At 35.7% G+C, this 21,228-nt stretch overlaps 1 protein-coding gene across 4 annotated transcripts in view; it reads left to right on the top strand.

Moving 5' to 3' along the window:
* The window catches only part of VCAN (versican), a 103,723-nt gene that overhangs the window by 21,996 nt on the left and 60,499 nt on the right, over window positions 1-21,228 (top strand). For all 4 annotated transcript variants that reach the window (XM_019746377.3, XM_019746374.3, XM_019746375.3 and 1 more), the window contains exon 6: window positions 15,954-16,247. In XM_019746377.3, the coding sequence (XP_019601936.3) occupies window positions 15,954-16,247 (294 nt within the window). The remainder of the gene's footprint in view (window positions 1-15,953; window positions 16,248-21,228) is intronic.

Below are 21,228 nucleotides of genomic sequence, written 5' to 3' on the forward strand. Positions count from 1 at the left end.
ATTTGAATCAGAAGGCCTGCTTACAAGAAGGCTGCTTAAGTGTAGTTCTCTAGCATCTTAGCATTCTTATCATACTGTGTTTTCCCGAAAAGAAGACCAGGTCTTATATTAATGTTTGCTCCAAAGGACGCATGAGGGCTTATGTTCAGGGGATGTCATCCTGAAAAATAATGCTAGGGCTTACTTTCCGGTTAGGTCTTATTTTCGGGGAAACACGGTAACTATCATTTAAGACTGGTAAATGTATTTTCTAAACTACAACTTCAGATACTAACAATTTCCATTTCTGTATAGGTACAAAAGGAAAAAAAATATGTAAAATCCAAGCTATGATATATAGCTTTTCTCCTTCCTTTATTTTAAATTTAATTTAATAGGTGATAGTTAGTAGGAGAATCTGGTTCTAGGAAATAAATTTGGCTATTGCTTTTTCAGTAAGATGGAAATTTGTATCCAAATTCAGTAACGTGGAATTTGTTTTATCACTGTTGTTTTAATATAGAATAATATCTATCAGAGTGTTAGATATAAAAATTTCTAGAATGCTAGTATTGGTAATACTAGAACTGAACCAGAGGTAGTTTTTGGAAGAGTACCTATGGTCTAATTACCTAAAAGAGATTTACCAAATATAATAGAAACGGTGGTTTTCAGGTACAAATCCATGGCGTGATCTAAATATGAATAATCATCACAGGCCAGCCTCTTTAATGGAAAGACAGGCTTATGTACTCACAATGATACCAGATGGAGATCTTAAGGGTCCCTCTGTGTGTCTTTTCTTATCCTGAAAGCCACCGAAACCTCACTCTCTAAGGCTACAGACTCCCTAACTTCTTTCTAGCCCAGAGGACTTTCTGCTTTTGTAGAAGTCCTAGAAATTCCATGCCTTCCTCAAATACTGTTTGAGGTACTTTTAACGGGTCCAGTGGTAGAAGTCCTGCCGGGAATCCCCAGCAACACTGAATCCACTGAGAGCTGGCGCCCCCACAGTCTGTTCAGCGTATTGTCACCAGTGTGTGAACAGAACTGGGCTCTGTCAGAAGAGTAGCTCTGAGGGTGTGCACGTCCACCACAATGAGTAGGATTTATTAGTCTTACAGGAGTCTTTTTCCCCCTCCATAAACATCACTTCCAAGGCAACTGTTATTTGTAAAACCAGTCTCTGCCCCAAAGTAACCCAACTGTATTTTATATAGTTACTCGGGACAAATGTTCCACATATTTGATGGTGAAACTTGGAATGTGCAATACAGCATAACTTTAGTTTGGTTATTTATACCAAAGCAACAGAATGTGAACCTTTTTTGTTTTAGCACATAAAAGTTGGAAGATAAAGGTAAAACAATCAGTATAAATACATACTAATTCAACTACTGGCTGAAATCTGTGTCAGCAGAGTAGCAAGGCTTTTGTTTCATAGAAAGAACTTGACAAATCTGGAAGACATTTCAGTATGTTTAGAATTACCCTGTTCTGGAAATCTTTTGCTCCTCATTTGTTGTCCCTTGGCATAATTAGGAAAGCTTGGGACACTGGTCTTTTCTCTCTTGACTTGAAATTGGACTGGTGGTAGTGGTGCAAGGGGAGTTAAAGAGTGGCTTTTGTAACTGGTGAAGTCTCCCTCCCTCCTTTACTGAGGTGTATGGCCTCCCTTGGAGGGAAAGACTATAGGCTAAACTGTGAGTTGCTAAAAATCTGTGTGGAAAGTTTATATAAAATTACATCTGGTGTTTCAGTGCCACACTGATAAAAGATTATTTGAAGTGAGCCAAAATTCCTCACAAGAGATATTTATTGCTATATTCACAGCTATAGTAATTCCCACCTATATTTTATTGTATTTTTGACAGCCAAGTGTGTATGAGAGTGGTGGCAGAGACAGTAAAAATTAGAGATATTGATGTACTCAGAATGAATTAATGTGTTGGAACACATAACACAGTTATTAACAAGGTGCAATTAGTTCAACTCAGAAGCCATATTATTCCAGATGGTCTACTGAAAAGGCCAGTGAAGTATAAAATGAAATCTAGTTCAAAAACACAATAATTTTGTTTTAATTTAGTTATTTATCATGAAAGATATTTAGTTGACAGAATATCAACCTTTTGTTTTTTTCTACTTTCTTGTTTTGTATGTCATGTGCATCCTGACATGCATTTCTTTATAAAATTTAAATAATTGTAGTAAATTAAATTCAGCCAGTTTGAGGGAGAGAAAAATGAATCTGGTTCTTATCCCAAGGTGGTGATTATAGTACAGTTATGCATATGAATACAGTATTTAATCCTATTTTAACAAGTAATGTACTAAGTATAAAGGAGCAATTACATGAGTTATATGCACTCAACAAGCATTCCGATATTAGCTTGTGTTCTTCTTAGAAATGGTCTAGACATTATGGTTGCATATTAGCCATGATTCAGTAACAGAACACTGTTACCAAGCATTTAGTAGAATTAAGATTCTAAAGTAGGAATCTAGAAATTAAGACTCATAAAATAATCCTTATTAGGAAGCTTAATCTGAGTTTCCTGGTAAAGTGGATTTGGAAAACGCAGAGCGGGTCCCTTATTAGGAATTTGAATCTCTGTTTCCTGATAAGGTAGATTTGGAAAATGTTGAAAAGGTTTAGAGTTGAGATGATTGCATAACTCAGAAAACTGAATAAAGGATTGGAGTTATTTAGGAGTGGTAAAGACAGTGCTGAGGGAGGACACTTGGGAGGCAGGTACATTTCTGATAATTAAGAATAGGAAGGACCTCGCTTGAGTCACAGCTCTGTCATTTAAGTAGTTATGAGACCCTGAGCAAGCCATTATCTCTCTAAGCTTCAGTTTCTTCTTCTGTGAAATGGAGACAAGAATACTTACTTTTGAATCATGGTGTGAAGATGAAATGGGTAAATGTGTAAGGCTTTTATCACAGAGTGTGGCACAAAGTGGTCAACAAGTAATAGCTGTTATTATAGCTTATGGGTATATGAAAGGTTCTTTATTTCCACTGAATTCGTAAAAAGAAGAAATGAATTAAAATTCAATTCTGTGAATTAGGTTCCATATAATGAAAATTTTTCTGACAATGAATATCATGAAATGTAGAAAGAAACCTAACAGAAAATAAAATTTCTTCTCTGGAAGTTTCTTAAAACTAGAATTGATCTAAAATGTTAGGAATGCAATGCTCTGTCAAAGTCTGAGTCATGGTACTTCGAAGGATAGAGAAAATAACTGGAAATGGGTTACATTATGAAGAAGGGTGACTCTTATATCAAGGCATTTTGAATGTGATAAGTTGCTTGAACATTATTGGATAATTAAAAATAATACTGTGGCAAAATAAAAATTCCTATATTATCTGTCCTCTATTGTTTGAAACCAGTTATGCTCTGCTTAGAACATTACCTTCTTGAATCACAGTGTTCAGGAATGCATCTGGTGTCTACCTCTCTACAAAGGGGTCTTGGGCACGTAAACATGTAGACTGCACCAGTGGAGGATGTAAATGCTTCTGAAAGTGCTTTGTGAATTAATGTATTTCTGTACAGAAAACTGGAAGTTTAGTAGGATGTATATGTGTCCAGTTATATCCATAGCAAAAAATAATTCCTAAATAAGATAAATAGGAGAATGTTGAAAAGAATGGAGTACAATGTAAATATTTCAGCTAAAAAAGGGGGAAAAAACACTCAAACGTTTAAAGAATCTTTATTTTTTAACGAAATTAGTAGATTGACTTTTTATTTGTTTTCTTTATATACGGGTTTAATTCTCCCGCAGATAAATCAGAAGATGGTAGATAAGGTCAGACTGCTTTCTTTCATGGTCGACGCTCTTAGTTTCCTACAAATGAATCAATACTTCCAGTCTTATCTCCTGACCTGACAAATGATTGATCCAGGAGCTCCTTGCCCCTCTGACATGGGCAACCTTATGGACCTAAATCCTATCCTATAACCTGTATTTTCTATATAGCCCTGGCCTTTGGCTTTTACTTTACTCGGAATAACAACCACCCTACTATTCCGAGTCCCTGGCTTTCACACAGCTTCCCAGCACTTTGATGTTTCTGTACTGTGGGCTCTCTAGTTCATCTTGTATCCCCCACCGGAGCCCTAGTTGATCTCTGTCACGTTTACCATCTCTGAAACTTGAATATATGACTATAATAACCCTTGTGCAAATGTTTGCTTACCCCTCCCTCTCTCCTACTAGACTGTGGGTACTGGGAGGGAAGGAACTATGTGTGTCCCCACTATGTCCTTGGCACTTAATAGGTGCTCCATAGGTAGAGTGGATAAATGAGTGAATTAATAAATGAACCTCCAAACTATAAGTGCCTACTCTACTCAACTTGCTTTATACTTGCCCCTTGGATAACTTTACATCTGTCTAGGCTTTATCACAATTCTACTTGCTTCCCAATTTCCCATTGCTCCAATTTCCTTAGTCACTTGTTTAATTTCATTTGTGTTCTCTTGTATATGAACTGTAAGACAAATGCCTTGTAGGATGAATGGGGTACAAAAGTAAACAAGAAAGAGCAAAAAGAAGAAAATGAAAATGTTAATTTCTAATTTTGCATTGCCAGCCCTGAACTCTCATCTGAATCTCATACCCATATTTCTAGTTTGTGAATCATTTTTGTGTCTCATCGCTGGTTCTGATTCTCACCAATTATCCCCATGCCTTTAGCAGATCTTCGAGGGGCCCATTTTAGGGCCATCGAAGCTCTTAAAACCTCACCTATGTCATTCACCTACTCAGAGTTGAGGAGTGAGTTTTCTGTTGCCTTCCTCCTCAAGCACAAACTCTGCCTGATTTTTGAAGCCCCGTAATCCTGGCTCGGGAGTAACCTATTCAACTTTGTTTCCCTCTCTCCAGCATGAGCCTGCACACATGTCCTCCACAAACCCCGTGCTTGCTCCCGTCTGCACGCCTGCTTTTGTCTTCTCAGAGAACACTCGTTTCTCAGCTTTCCAACATTCTGCATTTCCCTGTGCCTGAAAACACTGCTCCCAAAAGCCCATCTTTGGCTCTTGCAGCTCATACTGAGATTTCCTGACTCTGAACTCCCACTGTTCTTACACTCAGTTCCACATATTTGGTGTTTAGTTGTTCTCTGGTTGCTTTATGCTTATCAGATACAAAATATTATCTATTAGCTTTATTTCTGCAAAACTTCTGTGAACTCCTGGTAGAGATATGGTCATAAACTTCTCCTATAAACTCTGTCAATCACAATGAAGGATCTATTCCAGTAATAGACACATACTAGTTACTCAAGAAATACTTGGTAGTAATTGCATTATTTCTCCAAACTTTGTCTTTTCGGAGACTGCTTCCACCGCCTTTCTGTTTCTATAATATTTGGGGAAAATGCCAAGCTTTGTTCACAAAATTTATTAAGCATTTTTTTAAAATAACTTTATTACACCACCATAATATTGAATTTCTCCTTTCTCTCTTTTCTGTGGTGTCTCAGAAATAATTCCTTCCTAGAGAGATACTCCTTTTTTCTTTCCAGCCTCCCACAATAATTTCCCTTTCTTGCCTACCCAGCCAATTGTGCTTTCTGGGATTTGTTCTTTTGTACCTATTCACAGATCACAGGTTAATCTCTCTATTGCTTCCTCATGTCAAAATCCAGGATAACTCTGTCACCTCTATGACTTGTCTGATGCCTCTATGTTATCCTTGTTCTGACCTAGAACCAAAAATAACCTTTTCTTTCTGTTATCCTGTGAGCTCCTTTAGGTGTGAAAAACAAACTAAATAGGTAAAGGCCTGTCATTAACAGGTCTTAGAGCGAGACTTAGTTTGGGCTTTTTGGAGCTTTCTATTAGACCAAAATCAGATATCAGATTTGGAAACTGTGTGATTTCCTGCCTGCGGATTCTCAGATTGACTTTTCATTGTAATAGAATTTATAGCACATAATCTACAGACGGCTTCACTAGTGGGAATTATTTAAGAACTAGTGATACTGGACTTATTCAGTTAAAAAGTCCCAAGTCAGCTAGAAGAGCTTCCTGCACCCTGTGGTTCACCAGATAATTCAAATATTGATTCTGGATTACAGAACCTCTCCCCATTGTTTGAGGTTGGTGCTAGAAGATGCGGGAAACGTTTTAGCTATTCTCTGTAGAACTCACAGAATCACAGATCACAGCTGTGGTTGTGCTTCTGCTATAGGCTGTGGAGATTAACATGTCTTACCAGGGATTTGCAACTGAACTTGGAGTTGTTTCTGTTTAAGTGTTTGAATGGCCTAGCAAAGAGCAACTGATGAAGGCAATGAGGCTTGGCACGCTAGCAGCACCTCTGGTAAATGACGTGCTCATTCAGTACAGTGACGCCAATAGATTGACCGTGAGGTAGCTACATAGGTGGGGTAAGGAACGAAACTGTTTATTATATAGTTGTTTGTCAGGCATTTAAAAAAAACAACCTCTCCTTTTTGCACATAAGGAAACTGAGGCACAGGGATGTTAAGTGATTGGAAATGGCCTTTTTTTTCTGTTCCACTACAGTAAACTTTCACGGCCACCAAAGATTCCCCAGCAGAGCAACAGGCAGTCTTACAAACCAAGACAATGCAAAGTACTCTCACAGCTCACCCAAATCTCTGATGTATCATTTAAAAAGATTTTAATTTTATTTGAGTAGTAATTGTAGTAGTGATTTGATTGCAATGATTGAAATTGCTAGGTGAAATGGTAATTCTATTTTCAACTTTTTAAGGAACTGCTAGACTATTTTCCAGTGTGGTTACACCATTTTAAGTTCTCACCAGAAGTATTTTGGAGTCTTGCTTCTTTCATATTTTTGCCAACGGTTGTTTTTATCTGACTTTTTTATTGTAACCATCCTAATGGGTGTAACATGACATCTGATTGTTGTTTTGATTTGTATTTCCCTGATTGCTAATGATGTTGAGCAACTTTTTATGTGCTTCTTGGCAAATTATATATTTTCTGGGAGATGTATTCAGAACCTTCGCTCATTTTTAATTAGGTTGTCTTTTTGTTACTGAGTTGTAAGAGTTCCTTATATAGTCTAGATTCAAGTGCCTTTTCAGATACTGTACATGATTTGCAAATATTTTCTCCCATTCATTGAGTTGTATTTTTACTTTTCAGTAGGGTCCTTTGAAGCACAAAATATTTTAATTTTGATGAAACTCAATCTAATATTTCTTTGATTGTTTGTGCTTTTGGTGTCATGTCTAAGAAAACATAGCCAAATCCCCAGTCATGAAGACTTACTTCAGTATTTTCTTCCAAAGTCTTAAGTTTTACTTTTATTTTGATGTATTTTGAGTTAATTTTTTTATGTGTAGTGTAAGGTAAGAGTCCAAATTCATTCTTTGGCATGTGAATGTCCACTTGTCCCAGCACCATTTGTTGAAAAGGCTATTCTTTCCCCATTTAATGATCTTGGAACCCTGTTGAAAACCAATTGATCGTAGCTTTATGGGTTTATTTCTGTACTCTCCATTCTATTCCATTGATTTGTATGTCTGTACTTATGCCATTGCCACATTGTCTTGATTACTGTTGCTTTGTAATGCATTTTGCAATTGGAAAATGTGAATCCACCAACTGCATTCATCTTTTCCAAAATTGTTGTAGCTATTCTGTGTCCCTTGAATTCCCATATTAATTTTACAATCAGATCAATTTCTACAAAGAAGCCAGCTGGGATTCTAATGGAGGTTGTATTGAATCTCTAGATCAATTTGAAATGTATTGCCATCTCAACAATATTAAATCTTTGGATCCATGAAAATTAGATGTTTTTCTGATTTTCTTTAGATTTTCTTTAATTTCTTTCAACAATGTTTTATAGCTTTCAGAGTATAAGTTTTACAGTACTTTTGTTAAATTTAATCCTAGATATTTTATTCTTTTTGATGCAAATGGAAATTTCTTTATTTCTTTTTCTGATTGTTTGTTGCAAATGTATAGAAATACGATTGATCTTTACATATTGATATTGTATCTTGTTTCCGGAAACCTTGCTGACCTTGTTTATTACTTCTAACAGGTTTTTAATGGAATCCTTAGGCTTTTCTATAATAGTTTTCTTTCACTTTATATCTTACCTTAAAAAAGTAGAAATGTTTTGACATAAACTCCTTGAAGCATGTGACAGTCATTTGCTTTAATTTTTTGATGTCAGGGTCTCCTGGAGCTCTGAATTGAAAGAGCTTCTTGGACAACACAGTGGCCATTTACTTCTCGGCTGTGAAAAGTGCAACACACACACACACACACACACACAACTAGGCTTATCCTCTTGTGTTTTGACCTGCAGCCACACTGTGCTTGTTAGACCAAATAATATGTTCAGTCTCTTACATGTTTTAAAGACTCAGACACCAGAAAATTTTCAGAACTTCTTCCTCATTCTAATTACAATCTTACTGCTCTGTCAATGGGAAAGAATGAGATCAACATCCTGAAAACCATAAAACTATGTTTCAATTTTAGTGGAGCTTCCTGTGTCTTTAAATTCTTCAAATTGACATACATGAGATCTTGTGTAATATCACATTGACAAAGATGTGGATTCCTTTCCCCATGAATATTATCTGATTTAGAGAAGGTTAACTGACTGTCACAGCCAACAAATGACAATTCTCTAATAATTAGAGGTTAAAATTTTCAAAACCCAAAGTCTATGCTGTAAGCCATACCTTATGCTTCTACTTTAACCACCTTATGCTTCTTCTACTAAGATTAGGGAGAAGTTGGAAAAGTGCTGACCTGACTTTACCCCCAAATTACCCCCAAATTAGAAACATCACCGGCCCAATGCTAGAAATGGAGTGAAGTTATCTTAGTCCAGAAGGTTTTCTTGTCATTGTTGACAGAAGGTTGGCCTCCGTGTGGGTTAAAGGACCAAATCTTAGGGGGACTTGACATGCTTTTGAATTATTTACAAATATTGGCCCTCAAAAGATTATATGGTGTTGTTTGTTAGCTGTTAACCAAACATGTACAGCTGATGGGTTCCATGATCCAGAGGATAATAGGTATTAGACTTCATTGCTTTGATCTTATGTACATAGATATGGGCAAAATGAGAGAGAGAAAGAAACTGCCTTTGAAAAAAACGTAAAAATCCAAAACTTCAAAGCTAACAATAATTATGTTGAATTGTTTTTATCCCCATGGTACTTGCCATATCCTTTAAATGGTTTTATCTTATAGGCATTCACTTCCAGCTCACACACTGTATCTACTCTTTGCATACATTTAGTACTTATATACTCTGTTGACCCAAATAGCAAGGAAATACAATAATATGTACAAATCTTAAACTTCCTTATAATGAAAAGAAATTAGGGAGTTCTGTTCTCCTATGGGCTAAAGGAATCATGATTTGTTTATAAGAACTAATTTTTAGACCAAACAGTTCAGGATAGAATCGTTAGGAGAACAAATAAACAGAAGAAGTGTAAACATTTATCACACTACCAGGCAATATATTCAGCTAGAAACCTATGCTGAGATCTCAGCTGTGACTACCACAGAGAGTAGCCTATCAGCTGCAGTCTAGGAAAGAACTAAGTAATTACCTGTGGTCTACTGATGCCAATTCCCCCTTCCACCTTCGTGATCGCAAGGAATTGTCAGGGGGAGAGAAAGAGCCTATCCTAGCTTTGCCGTAGACCCAGGCTCTTTCATAATTTTTCTGAGTTATTCCTGGTTATGAACTCCAGCTTTTGAGCAGTGTGGGTCATTTTTTTACGTTTTGATTTGTTTTTATCATTGATTGCCCTTCAGTATATGTCATTTTTGAGTCTGCCAAGAAGCTGCTTTTCCATTTAGCAATTAGAAGTGCAGAAAAAGAGCACATGTGCTCTGATTTCCAGGAAGTCTTATAGCAGTTAGTTGTCAAAGTATTTTTTCTTAATAATTCTGATGATGTTAATTTCCACGAATAAGACAAATTTAGTTTGTGAAATGTCAGCAGATATTAAACCTTCACCAGCAATCTTTCAATTTCTTCCAGAAAGTTGAAATAACAGGAATAATTCAAAGCCACAGCATTTAACTTAAAATTTTGGACAAGTATGGGTTAAGATACTGCATATGTTTTTCATATAAATATCCAAATTATCCTGTGTGTGAAAACCTCTGTTCTACATTATATTTTATGTGTGTACTAACGTAAATGTGTATTCACACCTCGATGAATTCTTACTTAAAACAAGTTCAATTAACTTATTATTCTCTCTTCAGTAAGGCATTGTTTTGTGTATATAAAAAGATATTTTGTATATTTCTCTCCTGACATTTTATTTGCTCTCTTTAATTAGAGAAAAATGAAGTATTCTCTCATAAACAGATAACATTTAGAAACATGTTCCAAATCTGTACTCTAGTTACCAATCTGATAGTAAGTGCCCTATGGATGTTGCTGCTTTGATGAGGTCTCATCTGGAACTTAATAGTCAACTTACAAAAGTGATGCTTTCCTTCAAGGAAGGTAACTATCCAGTAAATCTGAAATACATGAAATTGTTTACAAACAAGTATTCAGGAATAAATGTAGCAAACAGCCTTGTCCTATGCTAATAAAGTAAATCTTTTCCCTCACAGAAGGCTTTGCTTTCTTGCCTCTCACTCTACAGGTGGTACTGTGATAAAAACTCATAGGGAATTTTTCTTACGTACATCAGAGGCAAAGAGGTGCCTTTAAGATACTCTCAGGGTAGGACCTTACCCAACCTGACCAATTAATTCAGGTTGGAGAGAAACAAAGCAAATGCACTGAGTTGCTTTGCTTGATGCCCCCCCCCCCCCCCCCCCCCCATGATTGCTTTCTCTTTCTCTTGTTCTTTGGTTCCTGATTTGGCTTTGCTTCTGGATTTTAGATTTTATCTCTTGGTGCATCCTCTTTTTTTTTTTTTTTTTTTTAAATTAAAGTTTATTGGGGTGACAATTGTTAGTAAAGTTAGATAAATTTCAGGTATGCAATTCTGTATTACATCCTCTATAAATCACACATCCTCTTATGATAATTTATTTTTGAACCAAGACTGGAGTTCTTGTATTGTTACTGACCTACACTTATTATCTGTTTAATTTCATCCCACTGTGCTATAGTTGAGAACATATAATTTGACCTGTAAATAATTCCTGATGGTAGATTTAAAACCTGAAAGTAGATCAATAACAACTGAAAGTCTTAACTCCTTGACTGCTTTCTCAGTGTAAAAGTGGTCAGTGCTTAGCCCACAGCCTGCATTTTTCTCTGGTACACGGTATGGAAGCGTGTGCCTACCATGTATTATTGAGGAGAAAGCCTGATACTTTTATCTGCTGTATCTTGTTTTATTTTTTGCAAAAAAAGTGTTTTTTAAAGAAATGCACTCCTTCTGTGTTCAGCTTAAATACTGTCTTAGACACTTCATTAGGGTTCCCCGCTCTGCCCCAGGCCCCTTTGCTCACTTGCAATCTTTGAAGCAACCCTGAGAAGCAGTGGACTTCAGATGCCCTTTGCTTTACATACTCTCTTTAGTTTTTTGGCTCCTGCTTGGATTCTGTGCGGTAACCCTATCCACGTACTCTGCTTCTATCCTGAGCAGGTTGACACCCAGGCAACCAGAAAACTTAACACAAAGTTGTATTTGTTATGGATCAATTGAGGTTCCTCTTCATAGCAACACATAGGTCTCTAAAGCAGTGTTTTCCAAACTATTCCATGAAACAGATCCATGGTCTATTAAGTAGTATTCTATTAGAAAAGGAGAGTTCTCTGGACAAAGGGTGTGGGGACTCTCAGGAACTACTGTCCATTAAATGCTCAGAGAAGCTTGCAGAAATGAAAACTATCAGATGACTTGTGTTTGTTTTCTAAATGCACTTGTCCATGGAACCTGCTCGCATTCAAATACCTATTATAGTTACATCTCAAGGGTCACCAGTTTTCTGTGGAAGACATTTTTTTGGAAATCATGTTCTTAGAACTTGGACCATAAGTTAACAATGTTCCTGATCAGCATCTTCAGCAATACGCTTTTAATCAATGAATTCTGGTTTGAATAGCAGGTCACCTCCATTTGTATTATATTAGATAAAAATCATATAATGTCCAAGTATTATCTGATTAAAACCACGTATCTAACGAATCAAAAAGTACTTGACTAGAGGTTATAGATGTCTTAGAAATCAGCAGCTCTTAGTAATATGAATTACTGTATTTTGCCATGTGTTATGTGCTCCTGTGTATAATGTGCACCCACATTTTTGGCCCAAATTTTCAGGGAAGACAATCTTTTGTTTTAATTCAAATTTTTATTTGTTTACATTTTAAGTACTTGTATTTTGTATTATAAAGGAATTTTGGCATTTATTTTAACACATTATGGTACCAGAAATTTTATGTAACAAATAATTACAAGACACAAGAACAGATACAAGGTACAAGAAATTTTATGTACCGGTAACAAATTTACAATATTTACAAATCGTACAGGCCAAGAACTCTTTGTTGTTGCAAGTTTGTCATAAGTTCAACAAAGCCGATCATTGTATTCCATGGTATTATTTTGCGTATATATATCCTTATTGGTTTCTAGAGTTACACTTTTAAATCATAAGCATAAATGAAAGAATTAAAAACATTTATATAGATACAGAATTAGTACTACCCATGTATAATGCACATCCTTATTTTTCCCTCACAAATTTGGGCAAAAATGAATGCATGATACACAGCAAAATAAGGTACTTCAATTACTGCTACCTGTGTATTACCTATTGGTTTATTTTTATGTATTTATTTATTTTCTGGTTTGGGTTTTAGTAGGAAACTGATGCCAGGATATTCTGGCATGTTTTAGAAAAGTATAAGATGTCTTGGTCTTAATAGTTTGAGGTTGATACGAAGGGCAAAGCTTGGATATTTAACTTATCACTTTGGGTATACATTCAGTGTTAATTACAAGAGCTTCAAGATATAGTAAAATAATTCTATAGTGTTTATGCTTCACTATACCGTTAGGTTTTTGAAGTGGGCAAGGTAATATTCATGTTAAACAGTTATGATTTAGGAAGTGTTAAATATGTAGTTTTTGGAACAAGAGTTAAAGTAAATGTTTTACTTTTCTTTTTCTCGTTATTTTGAAATAAAACAACAATTATGGCGTATGTATCTTTATAGATGAAATCTTTCAATTCTTACCCTAAAGTAAACTCAATGTCAGGTAAAGCTTTCTTTTCCATCTGAGTTACATGAAACCCAATGATGATGTCTCTTTCAATATATTTTTTTAATTTTTATTTGCCATGTTTGAAAAATTCCTATATATAAATGAAAAGGAAAATATAGGTGGCCTTCAGGAATAACAGAATTTAATCAAATAAATAAAATCATTCTGTTATGGGTATTGGATAGCTAGATGGAAATTGTATCTTCCAAATAAATGAATTAAATTGACATTTTGGTATAAAGTCAGATTTAACAAAAGTTTCTATGTGAAAAGTTCTATAAGTTTATGATTTAATAATAATAAGAGAATTGTCTTTTTAACCCACAAGCACCTTCTGAAACCTTTCTTTCCTTTAATACCGCCTACATGTATGCTGTTTCAGACAGGGACGCTAGTTACCCATGAAATCATGCCATCATTTTTCTTCATTAGCCCTTTGGCTCTGGCTGCATTTGGAGAAGTTGATTTGTCCCAACGTATCCACTAACGTAGCTGTTGTACTCTATTAATTACATTCCTTGCCCTACTCTGGTTGGCTAATCACTCCTGTTACTGAAGAGGAACAGTAGTTTTACCTCAAAGTAGAAGCACCTCACAGTGCAGGAAACTAAGGCAACAAAAATGATATGCCAGCTGTAATAACAAACCCAAGTGTTCTCTACCTTGGAGGGAAATGTACTGGCGTGCTGCCCTCTTTCACACTTGCATTCCTTTCAGGCTTGGTGCAAGTGTAATGCGAAGTGAATGAGGCTGCTCAGGGCGACCAGACGCAGTCTCTCCGTCTGCCTTTCCCCCCCTGTTGCTTTAAACCAAATCCATAGGTGAGATCAATCACCTGTTCCAGACAGCAGCTCCCCAAAGCCCTGCCGCAGAATTAGCTTTATTTAATGTGCTGCTTGGGAAGGAGGGGAGAAAAAGAGTACCTTGTTTCTGAACAAGAACTTGAAATGCCATTCATTTAACAAATATTGTGGAATACATACTCTGTAACTGGTACTGTGACTCTTATGCTTTTAAAACATATTAGGGAGGGAGACACTGAAGGATGGGGGAGGGAAACTTACATTCTTATAGTACATTTTTAGATTTGAGATGCCTATCTTTTGCCAGACTAAATCATTAAGGACAAACCTCTTCACACCCCGACCTTACCTTTTTCAGTCAGGTAAAAGTCATTTTTCTTTCTCTTCAAATAGCTCTTACCAGGATTTGACCGAGTTCCAGCAATTTTCGATGTATAGTGAGAAAAGCTAGTATGTGTGATGTGGCCATTTTCCCCAGGACTTAGTTTTCTCGTTTTATAAAGCTATCACACACTCAGAGAGAGTAATGGTTCTACTCATTTTAAACAATTGCTTGTTACATCTAAATTTAGTCAGGTGAAGATCTGAATAGTGAGAGCTCTGGAGTCCCAGTTGTCTAATATATCATAGAATCAGAAAGCGGTGCCAGTGAGATGGAAACAGAACCTGTAGCTGCTACAATAATAGGCTATCAATATTTTAGCTTCCTCTCCATTTCATTGTATATTCCTCCTCCTGCCTGCTCTTTTTGCTTAAATATTCTCTAATGCTGCCTCTGTCTTTTAAAAAGCAATTTGTGTACATATGTGAAAAGCATCATTTAATTTCCTTGAATTTACTCCAGCCAATTGTTTTGTTAGCTACCCAAGTAAATTGGAAGTAAAGTTTCAATTTAAAAAACTATGGCATTTCCGGAATATTTTATTATGACACATTAAATGATAATGAACATTTTCTCTGCTAATTGGGCCTGGTCATAAACAAAGTAAATGTTCACCCTTTCTTTGTTAATCGATTAGTAAATATAAGAGTCTCTCAAACCTAGTTATTGCCTTTGCTAGCAAACATGTGTCTTTGTAAGACTGGAAAAAGGTGCCCGTCTGGCAGACAGACTGCAAAAGGTGTCCATCCTGGGCAGAGCAAGTAGAAGAAAAGGATCCCTTTCCTCAAGGGGGACTTTGGTCCGTTTTGCTGGTTTAATGGGGGATGATGTTGGCCTCCATTCACGCTCAGCCCTGACCATGGACTGGCCATGACCTGAATAAAAATCCCAGTGGCCTTGTGTGGCAGACAAGAAGGCAGGGGAACGGGATTCTATCCCTTCCCAACTTCAAACCCTGCAGATTGTTTTGCTTTGTTGTTTGATTTGATGGGACTTAATCATTTTGATAGTAGTGATGGAAGAGGAGGGTCAGAGAATTACTATTTGATTATAGGTTAAACAAAGTGAAATAACCTCAGTGATAGTTCAAACAGCTTTCTCTTTGCAGCACACAATGTTAATAAGTACATCACAGGCTCTTTCATTAAAGAGAAAACTCATTTTCTGGACAATAATCCAAAGTATCACCTGGAAAGATTTGCTCATCTTGAAGAATTTATTGTAACTTTATTATCAAATAACTGCTTCTATATGCCCATAGGACATTGAAGCAATCATTTAATGATAAAGCTTATGGAGATAGATAGATACATAGATAGATAGATAGATAGATAGATAGATAGATAGATAGATAGATAGATAGATAGATAGAGATAGATATAGCCATAACTATAGATATCGATATAACTTTTCTGGTATGTGTTATTTCTTATCATATATGTATTACATGCTTCCATTAACTCCCCCCCACACCACCCTAAATGGAAAGGAATGAATAGTAAAACTTAGGGCTTTTTTTCCCCCTCTTCATATTTCAGGTGATGTATACCACATCACTGCTCCCCATAAATTCACCTATGAGGAGGCTAAAGAAGAGTGTGAAAACCAGGACGCCCAGCTGGCGACAGTGGGGGAGCTCCATGCGGCTTGGAGGAACGGCTTTGACCAGTGCGATTACGGGTGGCTGATGGATGCCAGCGTTCGCCACCCTGTGACTGTGGCCAAGGCCCAGTGTGGAGGTGGTTTACTTGGGGTGAGAACCCTGTATCGTTTTGAGAACCAGACAGGCTTCCCTCTCCCTGATAGCAGATTTGATGCCTACTGCTTTAAACGTAAGTGTTCAATACCTTTTTTAAAGTTACAGATTAAAAAAAAAAACAAAAAAAAACTTCGAAGGCATATGTTGATGTTCAACTAGCGGTTGGAATGGATTCCATGTCTTGCAGTATGTGCATGGAATGGGAACAGTTCAGTGACTTTCAAAAGCAAGCAAACGGTTAAAACAATTGGAAGTTTGACAAACGGTTTTTTAAAGGGGATATGGAAATGTCAAAGTATGGTCTTAACTGTGCCCCATTGCACCACAAAATGTGTTTCTGAGTAGTTATTCAATATTAATTGCAACCCTGAAATGCAATTAGATTGTTGGTGCTATAATGCCCAGGCCAACTGTGGCCGAGTTGAATCCTTGAATTCTGTTTATTTTGTCTTTGTTGGGTATGTCTTTGAAATGGCAGAGAGTTTAAATTTCAGTAATTGCAGGTGAGTACTTGGAAATGACATGGATAACCATCATGTTCAATTAATACCTAAAAATTAACCATGCTATAAATAAAAATCTCCATTTATCTCATCTGATTTCAAGTAATAGAAATATGTGCTTTCTAATAATTAATTCTCTAGTATCATATTGACATACAATATATGTTCTTAGCACAGCGAAACATAGGCTATCTTCAGTTAGGTTTACTACTTAAAATTGGTTTTAAGTAACATTTTCAACATTCGTGATATAATTATTTGAATTTTTCAAATTACCTTAAGTTATTTTATCAATAGTCACATGGTACAGTATCATGCTTGTAGAATGCTTAATTAAAACAAGTAAGCAATCCAGAGTCTTGTAATATTTACTGTAAGGTCTATATGGTGACAGCTAAACAAAGATCTAGAATTTTGAGTGATGTGAGTATGTTCAAGTTAGAGCTATGTTATGTTGAAATACAGTGAAGTTTTTACTGTTTCCAATATATCTTGTTATAGCAATATGTAACTAAAATGAGTAGAAAATACACTAGCTTATTATGTAATTGGTTTCTAAAGTGAAATACACAGGCATTCTTCATCAACAAAAAAGGCACAGAGCTGGGATGTCTGAGTATTCAGCAGAATAGATATTAGTGCAACAGGGAAGGTGTGATTTCATATACTGCTGTCTCCCAGCTAAGATGCTTCTGCTTGGATCACCTCCCATGGACTCAACTTTCTGAGTGTTAAAGCCACATATTGTGTATCAGCGCAATACAAATTGGCCATCAAAAGCCACTGAAAATACTAACTTTTTTTCTAGACCCTGAAATAACACAAAAAGTCATCCTTAATCATTTTCAGGAAAACAGACAAACAACAATAACAGAAACCTTATCCCCAAAAGTAGAAAGATAGTCATTCTTTAAGCCGCGTTCTCCTAACAGTGATTTTCAGATAGTTCAAGCTCTACGATCAGTTTTACATTGAGTGACTAATACGACTAAGGAATAAAATCAGATTGGTGTGTGCTGGGCCAAAGGAGTTAGAGAGGTTAAATTAGGGAAGAAGTGGAATTATCCAACTTTACTGTGTTGCTTGATTATATTTTCTTGTGCTTTATAAAACTGGCACTAGAAAACGTTTAAACAACATTTTTTCTCCCTGAGGGTAGAATTTAAACCAAAGTCTGTCTGTAGCCACAAAGAATTCATCCCAATGTGTTTTACATTATTTATTTAAATGGTGAATTCACATGAACGTATGAAATAACAAGGTACTTAGATTCAAGTAGAAAAACCACCTACTAAAAATCTATGTAGAAATCTTTGAAAAGTTGGCAAAGTTAGGTCCATTGTTTTCTCTCTAAAATATTTGAATCTATATAACTTGGAAATATATAACTTGTAAATATAATGGTTCAATTTTTTTTCCCCACCAAAGCTAAAGGCTACGTTTTTGTTTCTAACCTACCTAAAACTCTATCATATTCAAAATTTATTCAGCACTTAAAAGGTTTAGAAGGTTTAGTCATATAACATAAACACCATTCTTAAGCCACACACAATGCCAACAGCTTCCCCAGATTTCTAATTCATTTTTCAAGGATTCTTTATATGTAGATGAAAGAATTTGAAAAATATTCTCAAAATGACTTGTCTGCTGCCCACTTTTCCCACATACTTGAGTAGTGACTAAGTTCTGTAGGGTAAATTTTGCAGGAGACGCGGCCTTAGCAACAGTTCTAAAAGTGATTTCAGAGAAGTACAATTGGTTGGTAAAGTACAGGAACTTAGAAATATGATCATATTTTTCTCGTTTGCTTTTACGAAATGTAGAAAATGTTTCTACAGCCACTTCTTGCTGAATGAACAACACCAAATCTCACTTTGCTAAATCCCCTTGTCCTTCTAAAATCATTGAATAGAATGTTAATAATGGGTGGTGATACATATAATTCGAAAAGATTCTTGTCAAATAGTTCAAAAAACAAGTAAATTAATGTCTTTGTGAAATAGTTTTCCTCTGTATTCCCCAGTGATGATTAAACTAAATTGTATACTTTTGGATTTTCTATGACCTCAGAGTTAAGCAAGTTCTGTGGAAAAGTTATACAGGGCTTTGAAAGATCACCCATTTATCCCCAAATGTAAGTGACTCAAAAGCATTCAAGGCCCATGTTAATCTCTCATCTGATGTTATTGATGATATCAAAGACAGGGAGATAGAGTATGTTTCCAAGAAAACCTATTCTTGTATCCTATTACTCAGATAGTTTTTCTAATTATCTAAATCCATTGCATTATAGTCTGAGCCCACTTTTCTAAGTTGAAGACCAAAATCTAAATAACAGTCATGTCTATTATTAAACAAAACTGTTTAGTTACTCATCAGCAGTTTTCCTCACATGCAACAATTTATGTTTTGAAATTTCAATTTATAGGCCTCTAATCATTGATGTGATCTTGCTTTGAACCCTCATTTTTGTACATCCATCTGTTTGATGAAGTTTGGAACTAAAACTGGTGGTCTAAAGAGGCTAAATAAGTACCCACCGCTTCATGCGCTGTCTTTCTTGCATATTTGTTTACTTTTAAATTTGGCCTGCCCTTCTCACCTATGGTCAGCTTATCTTTTTGGTGCCTTTATCATAATCTGACCATAGGTACCAAAACTTCCCTAATTGGTATTTTTTTTAAATGTTTTCTCTTTATTGAGTTTGAATCGCTTAGTGTACACTCTTTCATAAAACTTAAAAAAATCGTTCGCATTTTAGTCTTATTGTTTCAACCTTTATTTTTTCCCCAGATATGAACCCAGAATCAACTTATTCAATATCTGCTTTATTTGTGAATTTTTATGTTTATAGTTATCTTCATAGACAACTTTTAATATAGAAGAACTCATTTGAAATGAGTCACTTCCCTATAATGTAGGCAGTATAGGTATGGGTTACCTCAGGTATCATGCTGCTAATAGGGTTTTTATATTTTATTAGAAAATCTGCCTCATGTCTCACAGCAGAAGCACAGAGAAGATAGTCCATAGGACATAAGATACCATAAGGACAGTGATGTGAAACATCTGTGTGGCAGACAGCTGCAAAGGTTGGAAGGGAGCTTTTGTGGAAAAGGAGCATGCTGGTTCTTGTTGGCCTCCTCAGGAAGGAAATTGAAGGGACACTGGTAGTTTTCCAATACAAAAACTTCTCCATGGGAATGCTCCTTCTGGAGGGACACTTTTAGAATATCCAGAGTTGTGTTCTCACTTCGTCATCATTATCATTAATACAGTGGCAGTTATTCTTACGATGATATCTCTTTGCACATATTTGTGTTTTTCCAAATGATTTTGGGGGGCAGGGAAAATGATTGAAACAAATGGCACAGGTTATGAGATATACTGAGTCATGATGGGAATCGGCTATTAAGTTGATGAAAACTCCATCCAGCCCCAAAAGGAAGTCTGAGGTTTTGCATTCCAAATAGTAGAATTAATTAATTTAATTATAAACAGATTTGTTTTTTAAATCAAATCTCTAAAATTTTTGAAAACTCTCATTTTTTAAAACAAATTCACATAAATCTTGGCTTTGTAAAGGAGATTCTCTGGGACATATTGCTGTCATTTTACTATGTTTCAGGACAAGAGGAAGACAGCACTAAATGGTATAGGTAGTAATAATTGACAATGACATACAGTTATTTAGTTTTTTAAAATCTGAGTCCTTCGTTTTCCAAACACTAAAATTTTCGTAGCATTGTAGAAAGTCGCTGGCACAGAACTTGGGTTGGAACCTGATTCACAGGCCCTGTTTGGTCCTAATGCAGCATTACTTCCTGTTAATTTAATCAGTCATGGAAATACTCAGAGGGAAATAGCAAAATTAGCTTTTTTGTTGCTATTGATAATATGATTAATTTTTTCTTGGATTCAGTGTGCTAAGTGCGTATATTATGTTTCCATGGGAACTTTCTCTGTATGTACATTTTACTATTTCCCCACAGATTGCAGTTATAAAACAAACATAATATTTGGCATTTAAACGAGGTAACAGATATGGAATTTCAGAAGATATAGAGAATTGAATTAAAAGAAAAAGCACACTTTTGTTCCTTAAGTTGCTCGTGTCAATCAAAATAGACCAAAGCTTCTTCCACTAAATGAATGCAGAAAAAGCTTTTCTTAAAAAAAAAAGGAAGAAAAATGTTTTCTAATATATTTTTGAAGAGTTCAATTTTTTTTTATTTAGTTTTGTTTTAATATAAAAGGATAAATAGTGAAAGACTTTAAAGAATAGTTAAAAGCACCATAATGTAAATGGCCACCAAGTTTTTGTTATAAAATTGATGAATCTGGGCTTTAAAATGATCTGGGAATGACCACAGCTAATGACAGCTCAAACCAAACCAAAAAAGGAGGAACTATCACAGCTTAAGTCTTATGTACAACAAAATCACATCATTTTGTCATTAACTTTTTAAAATAGACTTTATTTTTTAAAGTTTTAGGTTCACAGCAAACGAATGGACAATGCAGTGATTTCCCATTTATCCCCATCCTCAC

Source organism: Rhinolophus sinicus, chromosome 3, assembly GCF_057876585.1.
Source record: "Rhinolophus sinicus isolate RSI-liver-muscle chromosome 3, RSI-T2T, whole genome shotgun sequence".
Classification (NCBI taxonomy): domain Eukaryota; kingdom Metazoa; phylum Chordata; class Mammalia; order Chiroptera; family Rhinolophidae; genus Rhinolophus; species Rhinolophus sinicus.